This window comes from Miscanthus floridulus, chromosome 9 (assembly GCF_019320115.1).
Source record: "Miscanthus floridulus cultivar M001 chromosome 9, ASM1932011v1, whole genome shotgun sequence".
NCBI lineage: Eukaryota > Viridiplantae > Streptophyta > Magnoliopsida > Poales > Poaceae > Miscanthus > Miscanthus floridulus.
In genome coordinates, this window is record NC_089588.1 from 105,289,690 (window position 1) to 105,299,449 (window position 9,760).

Genomic DNA, 9,760 nt, shown 5'->3' on the forward strand with positions numbered 1-9,760 from the left:
TGGCGTTACACTGCCATCCTCCGCCCCACCCGTTGACCCCACTCTCTGCTAATCCCTTGCATCCATCAACCGGCAGCTGAGAACTCGCCCCCACCCCTGCTCTACACAAACCACTCCTCCACCACCACGGCCGGCGACATTCTCGCTACCCCGCCCACCCACCGCCAGACCAACTTATCACCGGAGGTCCAGAACCAGGGGAGACGACTAGACCCTAACCCGTCTCTGGCGGAGGCGGTGACACTGGCGCCGGTACAGCGGTCGTGAAGTGTTTCAACTACGTGACCATCACGCCATGTTGCAACCATGTCACGTGTTAGATCGAGTTTGCGTTTCCAGACTGAAGAGTATTGACATGCGCGAGGAGCGGTTGACTTGGTCGCTCTCGCGTAGACACACACACAGACGGACGTCGACTGTTTCTGTTACCCGTGCGTGGGCCGAGGAAGTGGATCAGGCTTTTATGCATCTGACCCCAGCTAGCAGCAATCTAGGTGCTGTAGGCCCATTTACCCGTTTGCACACATATCTTATATTTTCCCAGGTGACCATCAACTGGTAGCTGAATTAAAAGAAAACTTTTTACTAATAATTAAAAATCTTTCTAGTAGCATATTATAAATAAACTTTGTGCTCTCAACTTCAAAAGTTTGCACATCCTTCGCCCATGTTTCAATCAGACGAATAGCATATGCTCTCATGAAACCCTCTGAACGCTCAGCGATGCAGGTACACTCACATTAGTTACATGTATGGATGGCCCCACAAGAAACTTTTTTTTTCAAAAGATCCGTTACCGGCTTTCATTGAAATAAGAGAAGAGCAAATTATATTCCCTATGTGGCCAAAGTTGCGCCACACCTATTTTGCTTGGGGCTCAGTGAATTTGCCGAGTGCCAGGGGCACTCGGCAAAGCCCAATTTGCACTCGGCAAAGGCTTTGCCGAGTGCTGCACTCGGCAAAGAGCACTCGGCAAAAAAAGAGTCGGCAAAGACGTCTTTGCCGAGTGTCTTTTATCGGGCACTCGGCAAAGCCTTTGCCGAGTGCCGACACTCGGCAAAGTTGGAACCGAAAAAAAACCCGAAAAAAATGGGAATTTTTACCCAAAAAAAATGGAAATTTTTTTTAATTGGTGGAGGCCCCCACCGGTCAGCGCCCATCCATTTCCGGCTTTTTTCGCGTAAATTTCACGGCTACGCGGCCGACGGGATTCGAACCCAAGACCTCTCGCTGCGCACAAACCTCCTCTACCACTACACCACACTGTCACTTGTGTCTAGAATCCGTTTTAGTTCCCAATATATTATACTAAACCGAGTGTAAATTGCTTATTTGAGGCCCTAAATGAATTCAAATCAAAAAGTGGTCAACTACAAAGTTTCATAAATTTTTGAGATCTACAATTTTCATTTAGTAAGTTTTTCCATCCGAGGTCGTTTGAAAAATTTGAATTTTAAATTTGAGAGATTCAAACGTAGTTTTGCATGATAAGATGATTTCAAATCAAAAAGTTGTCAACTACATAGTTTCATAACTTTTGGAGATCTACAATTTTCATTTAGGAAGTTTTTTCATCCGAGGTCGTTTGAAAAATTCAAATTTTCAAATTTTCAAATTCAAACGTCATTTTTGCATGAAAAATGATTTCAAATCAAAATGTTGCCAACTACAAAATTTCATAACTTCTCAAGATCTACAAAGTTTATTTTGGTCATTTGTTCATCCGACATAGTGGTAGTAACATTGTTCACAAATCATATATATCTCTCTTCTATTTTCATGAAATTAATATGAGAGATGTATATTTTATGAACAACGTTATTGTCGCTTTGTCAAATAAAGAAATGACCAAAATAAACTTTGTAGATCTTGAGAAGTTATACAACTTTGTAGTTGAAAAGTTTTTCATTTGAATTCATTTAGGGCCTCAAAAATTGATTCGAAAAACTGATTTGCCGAGGGCCAAAAAAATACACACGGCAAAATACCTCTTTGCCGAGTGCCAAAACATAGGCACTCGGCAAAATACGGCTTTGCCGAGTGCTAGAAAAAAAGCACTCGGCAAACTGAGAGTAAATTGCTTGTTTGAGGCCCTAAATGAATTCAAATCAAAAAGTGGTCAACTACAAAGTTTCATAACTTTTTGAGATCTACAATTTTCATTTAGTAAGTTTTTCCATCCGAGGTCGTTTGAAAAATTTGAATTTTAAATTTGAGAGATTCAAACATAGTTTTGCATGATAAGATGATTTCAAATCAAAAAGTTGTCAACTACATAGTTTCATAACTTTTGGAGATCTACAATTTTCATTTAGGAAGTTTTTTCATCCGAGGTCGTTTGAAAAATTCAAATTTTAAAATTTTCAAATTCAAACGTCGTTTTTGCATGACAAGATGATTTCAAATCAAAATGTTGCCAACTACAAAATTTCATAACTTATCAAGATCTACAAAGTTTATTTTGGTCATTTGTTCATCCGACATAGTGGTAGTAACATTGTTCACAAATCTTATATATGTATCTTCTACTTTCATGAAACTAATATGAGAGATACGAGAGATGTAGATTTTATGAACAACGTTATTGTCGCTTTGTCAAATGAAGAAATGACCAAAATAAACTTTGTAGATCTTGAGAAGTTATACAACTTTGTAGTTGAAAAGTTTTTCATTTGAATTCATTTAGGGCCTCAAAAATTGCTTCGAAAAAATGATTTGCCGAGGGCAAAAAAAATGCACACGGCAAAAAGCTTCTTTGCCGAGTGCCAAAACAAAGGCACTCGGCAAAATACATCTTTGCCGAGTGCCAGAAAAAAACACTCGGCAAAGACGTATTTTGCCGTGTGTTTTTGTTTGCCGAGTGTATTTTATTTGGCACTCGGCAAACACGGTCTTTGCCGAGTGCCCGATAAAATACACTCGGCAAAGCCTCGGCACTCAGCAAATCGCCGGTTTCCGGTAGTGTATCAGGTGCAGAGTCCCTCGTCACCCCTGAAGCCACAAGACGTTGATTTACATGAAGAAAAAAAACACAACTAGCTAGTTCTACTGACTAGGCCGCGGCCGAAGCCGGCAGCAGCATGTCTAAATCCCTATTCCCAGCGAATCTCCAAGTCCGCGCTTCATCTTGAATGCTGTACATAATTTGCCAGACAGTCCTAGTTTCCTTCCTGAAGACGAGGTTGTTCCTCTCGCGCCAGATTTCCCATATCGTTAGAGTGACCATCGACTGCAACCCCGGTCTCAATGTTGATGGATCAGCAGCAGCTACCATATCAGTGAACCAGTCGCCTATAGTGGAACTGTTGTTCCAGTTAGCTGGTATCAAGGACGCTACCTGAATCCAGTTCGCCACCTCTTCCCAGACTTTCCTTGTTAAATGACACTCGCAGAACAGGTGCCGAGTAGTCTCAAGGTTTCTGATACATAGCTGGCAAAAAAACTCATTTGGCCATCCTCGGCGTTGCAAGCGCGCTGCAGTCCAGATTCTGTCCTGCAACATGAGCCATATGAAGAATTTGCATCTCGGTGGCGCCTTTGTCTTCCACGTCTGAACTTCTGCCACACATTTAGTCTTTCCCTCAAACTGCACAGAGTATGCAGACTTGGCTGTATATTTGCCATCGGCTGTGAGAATCCAGGAGATGGTGTCTTCCAGTGACTCTATTAGGACGATATTTTCCAGCTCCTCCCATAGCCTGATGTACTCTACAATAAGCTGCTGATTCAAATTGTGATCAATATTCGCAATCCATCGGTTGTTTGTAATCGCATCCACCACCGTCCTGTTTTTCCCCTTGCTATGCTTATGCAGCCCTGGAAAGCGCACGGCCAGTGCCTAGCCATGCAGCCAGCGCGAGGTCCAGAAGGCTGCCATGCGACCATTCCCCGAGCTTACAAGAGTGGCTGCACTAAAAAGCGCTCTGTTATCATTGGAGATCGGTAACTGCAAGCCCTTCCATGGTTGCCGGCCCTTTAGTGGCGTCAAGTGTCCTTCCTCAGTCGCAATGTCGATGATCCTGCTCAGTATGTCCATTGATAGTTTAAAGAGGTAGGGTGATAGAAGGCCATGCATCGGGAATGATAGTGGTGAACGAGCGTGAAAGGACCGAGGAATGTCATGATACACTATGTCTAGGTATATAATAAAAGCAACATATCTCGAAATGTCAAAATATCTTATAATTTGGAATAGAGAGAGTATTACATTTTATAGGCGAACCCAAGATAATCTTATATTTGCAACACACACAAACAGTTGAACTTTTTTATGTACATCAAGGTAGTACAAGAAAGTGGAAATTCTTCAGGGGTTTAACGTGCTGGACATCTTGAGCTTCCTTGCCAAATAACTGTGATCTTGCAAACACAACATCATTGTGATTGGACAATCATGGACGCAGGCATTAGTTTTCAATATTAACGGTAGTGTGGATCGCTTTTGTTTCTGAACCCAATAGTCGACGATCGAGCCCAGCAACTGGGCAGGCGTGTGCACAACCCACGAGCTCATGAACTCAATGTTAGCACCTATCCATCCCTGAACTGGAGCCTTCTTGTCCAGCCGTTGCTTACGGCATTTTCCAGCTTTGTCCTTCCTAGTAGTTGCTCTCCATGAGGTCTTCTCCACCTGAAGGTACGCACTTCCATGCTTGGACTTCCACAACATCTGATATGAGGTAGCCTCCACATTCCTACTAAGGCAATCTACTGCTTTTGGCATCGTGATCTCACCCAACTGTTCAAAGGAAATGTTTGCATACATGACAGATTGTTTGGCTTTATCGTTGATTATCTCTGACACTGAACCTCTGACAGTAGGTGACAAATCTTCAACAGAGGCATGAGGCCAGATGTGTGCTCCAAGTTTCAGACATGGAAAGTCTCTCGTGGGCCTTATTTGGCTTTCGCCATCGATCACTGCGCTCTGCCTATTGTTCCCAACTGACAGTGCAACATGTCTTAGCAAATACACTTGGAAAACTGGTTCCAAGTATATATCACATGGCAATGATTTTGAAGAGGAGCTCTGTGCATGGGGATGGTCTTGTTGTTGACAACAAAATGGGTTTGGTCGAAACCATTTAGAACACATGGTGCGAAGTCTATTCTGTTGTTCATCACAGCCATAAACTGAATAAGCATCAAACACCCAACACAAGTCTTGCGTTGGCATCTGGGTCAGCTTTGTCTTCACAGTCTCGGCTGTTGAGCTCAAGTACGGTATGAACAGCTTCAGGCATCTGACTACAACCCCAACTATGTCAGTACTCTCAGAGAGCCGTAAGCTGAGGGAAAGAAGGAAATTATTCTGTGGCACATTGCCATCTTCAAGTAAGAATACCAAGCTCCCACCCATCCCATTGTTGGGTAGACTAAAGGGCTGTAGAATAAGTGAGAGATGTTGGCCCCCACGAACAAAGCAATACTTTGTTCCTTTGCCAGCGAGAAGATGTCGTATAAGAGGCACAGAGAACATGTATCTGCATGGTGTGCCACCCAAGGTTTTTTTTATCGGCCGATATTCACCGAAATTTCCGAAATTTCCTTTCTATCCACAGGGTCCGATAAAATTTGACATCGGCCAAATTTTTCCTTTCTTTCCTGCTCTCACACAGACAACCCAAATTCAGCCGTGCGACGGTCCCACACTATAATGTTTTATTCTTGTTTTTATCGGTGAACAAGTGATGTTTAATAGCTTAGGAATAGTTTCAAGTCAAATTCTACGAAATTTTTTTAAAACAATTTGAATTTTTTTTTGAATTTGGTCCGATATTTCCGATATATCTTGCTTATCCTGTTTATCCATGACCTCCGATAAATTTTTATTTCCGATAATGAAAACCTTGGTGCCACCAAGCTCCACGTACCTCAAGAACTCAGTTGCACCATCTGCAAAACGCTCGAATCGCCGTACGGCGGTGGATCCTGTCAGCTTGTTGTTGTTACCGCTGCTAAAGATTGACGAAAGAAATGACATAGCAGTATGAGCAACCCTCATAGGAAAGGAGGATCTCTGTATTGCTTGTTGCACTTCTTCCTCTTCTATGAATCGCTGCCTGCACTGGCGCAGAGTGTGGTCGCACTCCTGCGCGGCACGCTTGAGCTTGCTCCGCCAGCATAGCCGTGGCGCACTGGTGACGTTCCACATGTTGGATGTCTCAAGGGCAGCCTCTAGCTTGATGTGCGCCATCTCCATCCTCTCTATGTGCTCATTTGCATCTGACTTCTCCGCATAACCCTCCTTGATTCTTGATAAGACTTCGTTAACAGTCTCCTGGACCACCGCAGAACCGACCATCTCTGCTGCCATTTAGACTGATCAAAGCAACATGTAGAATCGGTTGTCCTGCATGCACAGAAAGAAAGCAAAATATTGCATACATATATGAGTCAGACGGTCCTTGTTCACCAGTCTAAAATCTATGATTGATCCTGAAAACTGCAAGCGCGGAGAGGAAATCAAAACCTGGCGTGGTTGAACACTTGAACTAGCTGTTGTAGGGTCTCAGAAAGTCGACACCACAACAACTCAGACACAAGAGTTGGGGAATCTATCCTGCCCAGCCAGCCAGTTGTGACCATACATATCGGTATCGTGGAAATTTATCAAGAGTGATACACACGCAGGAGGACTTTCTATCAGTGAGGTTGATGTACGGGTCTCATCGCAAAGACCGCCAGATCAGCAAGTGAAAGATTATATTACTTTAAGTACACCACAAATACTGTCTGGTCAAAATGTACAGATCAAATCGCAGAGATGGCCAGAGTGGAGTGATATATATAGACACACATTGGAAGTTAGCTAGGAACTCGTCGTGTGTGGACAGCATGTCTCATCGTGTACTACAATTCCATACACAGGACCGAGCAGTCTAGTCGACGGTGAACTAATAAACGTAGAATATATAGAAGATCTAGAGGGACACCAAAATCAATTAATGGACCCCAAATTTTCATCCCAATTTCAAATGTGCAAAAAATAGAAAAAATGACTGGTCAGGATGACAATAAATAAATACACGTGGGTTGAATGCAGAAATTGGACGGAGACTGAACATGGTTTACTCTGAGTGTATTCACCCCTAATAACAATATCCCACCGAAAGTTAGTCTACTTTATTTTTGGAGGCAAACTGGATCGGGGAATACTAAATATTTCTTAAAAGATGGCGAGCAATAAGTTTACAAGCGGTTCAGGAAACAAAGAAAGAATAAAGTTAGTATATTTCTTATGGTCATGTGGATACAAAATGATAAAAGGGTCACACTCAATCTCAAAGGAGTCAACCTTGACTCCCAGTATAATGCCCCTAGATCAACCTTTTGGTTGGATCCATTCCCAGTCGACTACTTCAACGACCAACAAGAACAAAAGATAGCCGCAGCAGCAACAAGAACAAAAGACAGCCGCGGCCCGCCATATGTGGGAAGACCACCAAATTCTTGCTTCCTAGCACCATAAGCACAAAAAACTATCAATGAAAATAGATTGCAACCAACAAAGTTAACCCAGTTTAGATACCATACTGAAGAATAAATAGGGTCAAGAGGATTTTAGAGATTTAGGGTTTGCGAGAGAAGAGCCATCAATAGCCAGTTGGGTAATTCTGCAACGATCCTTTTAGTGTTCTTTTATTTAATATCAATTTACAGTTATCTCCTTTTAGTCCTTACAAATTAAGTAATTACATAACACGGCTTACACTTACATACACACCAAAGGAACATGCGAGATTGTCTAACAGGCAACATATAAATTGATCTGAACTAATTTTCTGTCATGACAAGCTTCCTCTAGTAGAACTTAATGCCCTACTGACACATACTGAGTAACATAAAATCCTTTAGGCATTGGACATCCTGCACGATTTGATTTTCCTTGCTAAAGATCTATGATATTGCGAAGAAATCAACATGATTGGACAATCATCGACACAGGGATTATTTTTAAATAATAATGGTAGCGGCAATCGCTTTTCTTTTTGAACCCAGTCCATGACTGTGCCCTGCAAGTGGGCAGGCGCGTGGGCAACCCACAAGCACAAGAAATCTTTGTTCGCACTTGCCCATCCCTGTACCTTCTTGCCCTGTCGTTGTTTAGGATGTTTTCCACCCATGCCTCTCCTAGTAGTTAGCCCCCATGAGATTTTCTCGACTTGAAGGTATGCACCGCCATGCTTGGACTTCCAAAGCATCTGATACGAGGTAGCTGCCGCACTCTCGTGAAGGCAATCTACTGCCTTTGGTATCATAAAGTCGCCCAACTGTTCAAAGCAAATTTTTGCATACAAGCCATGTTTCACGGCTGCCCCATTGATTATTTCAGTTGCTGAACCCTCGACTCCAGGTGACAAATCTTCATAAGGGGCATGGGGATAGAAATGCACTCCAAGTTTCAGATAAGGAAATTCACTCAATAAGGGGCTTGTTTTGCTTTCACCATCGGCGACTGGTCTCTGCATGTTGTTCCCAACAGACAGTGCGACATGGCCTAGCAAATACACTTGGATAACTGGTTCCAAGTATATATCACATGGCAATGATTCTAATGATGAGCTCTTGGAATTGTAGCTCTGGGAGTAGTGATGATCTTGCTGCTGGCAACAAATAGGGTTCGGTCGAATCCATTTGGACCAGATGGTGTGAAGATAGTTCTGGTGTTCAACACAATGGCTAAAAACCGGATAACCATCGGACACCCAGCATAAGTCTTGTGTTGGTACCTGAGTGAGCTTTGTCTTCACAGTCTCGACTGTTGAGCCTAAGTAAGGTATGAACAGGTGCAGGCATCCGACTGCAATCCTAACTATGTCTGTACTTTCCGAAAGCCGTAAGTTGAGGGCAAGAGCAAAATCATTCTCTGGTGCACTGGTATCTTCAAGTAACAATAGTAGGCCAACCTCCATCCCATGCTCTTGTAGTGAACTAAAGGGTTGTAGAAGAAATGAGAGATGTTGACCATTGCTAACAAAGCAATACTTAGTTCCTTTGCCAGTGATAAGATGGCGTATAAGAGGGTCGGAAAACATGTATCTGTGTGGTGTTCCACCAAGCTCCACGTATCTCAAGAATTCGCTCGCACCTTCTGCGAACCGTTCAAATCGCTGGGCGACTGTGGATCCCTTCAGCCCATCATCGTTACCATGACTAAAGAATAATGAAACAAACGACATGGCATTATGAGCGATCCTCTTCGGAAAGGAGGAGCTCCTTACCGCTTGCTGTACTTCTTCCTCTTCTTGCAAGCGCTGCCTACACATGCGCAGAGTGTTGTCGCACTCCTGTGAGGCGCGCTTGAGCTTGCTCCGCCAACGTAGCAGTGGCACGCTGGTAACCTTCCACTTGTTGGAGGTCTCAAGGGCGGCCTCCAGCTTGATGTGTGCCATCTCCATCCTCTCTATGTTCTCCTTTGCATCTGACTTGTCCTGATAACCCTCCTTGATTCTTGATAAGATTTGGTTAACCGCCTCCTGGGCCACTGCAGAACTGACCATCTGTGCAGCCATTAGGATTGATCAAAGCAACGTGTAGAACTCTACTATCCTGCATGCTCAACCGGGAAGAAAGCAAAATACTATCAGTCGATACATATAGGAGTCAGAATGTCCCTGTTCATCAGTTTTGCAAGAGCAGAGGAAATCAGAACCTGGTGAGGTTGAACTAGCTGTATCCTGTAGGGTTGCTAACTTCTGAATGTGACGATATGTAGTCCTGTTTATTTGAGATAAAAAGGTTGCAGGGTTGTGGCCAG

The 9,760-nt window shown here is 43.3% G+C and overlaps 2 protein-coding genes across 3 annotated transcripts; both read right to left on the bottom strand.

Annotated features, from left to right (window-relative positions):
- Positions 1 to 3,052: 3,052 nt before the first annotated feature.
- LOC136480488 (uncharacterized) lies at positions 3,053 to 6,553 on the bottom strand. The gene is made up of 5 exons (XM_066478016.1): positions 6,473 to 6,553; positions 5,864 to 6,352; positions 4,932 to 5,503; positions 4,346 to 4,895; positions 3,053 to 3,838 (listed from the first exon to the last, which is right to left on the bottom strand). The coding sequence occupies exons 2-5, from the start codon at positions 6,314 to 6,316 to the stop codon at positions 3,053 to 3,055; spliced, it is 2,361 nt and encodes a 786-aa protein (XP_066334113.1). The 5' UTR covers positions 6,317 to 6,352; positions 6,473 to 6,553.
- A 928-nt stretch (positions 6,554 to 7,481) lies between these two features.
- LOC136482538 (uncharacterized) lies at positions 7,482 to 9,760 on the bottom strand. 2 transcript variants are annotated; one of them, XM_066479744.1, is made up of 2 exons: positions 9,656 to 9,760; positions 7,482 to 9,552 (listed from the first exon to the last, which is right to left on the bottom strand). In XM_066479744.1, the coding sequence occupies exon 2, from the start codon at positions 9,513 to 9,515 to the stop codon at positions 7,854 to 7,856; it is 1,662 nt and encodes a 553-aa protein (XP_066335841.1). In that variant the 5' UTR covers positions 9,516 to 9,552; positions 9,656 to 9,760; the 3' UTR covers positions 7,482 to 7,853. The 2 variants fall into 2 exon arrangements, with proteins under 2 accessions (XP_066335841.1, XP_066335842.1); XM_066479745.1 differs by having other exon boundaries at positions 7,482 to 9,583; positions 9,656 to 9,734.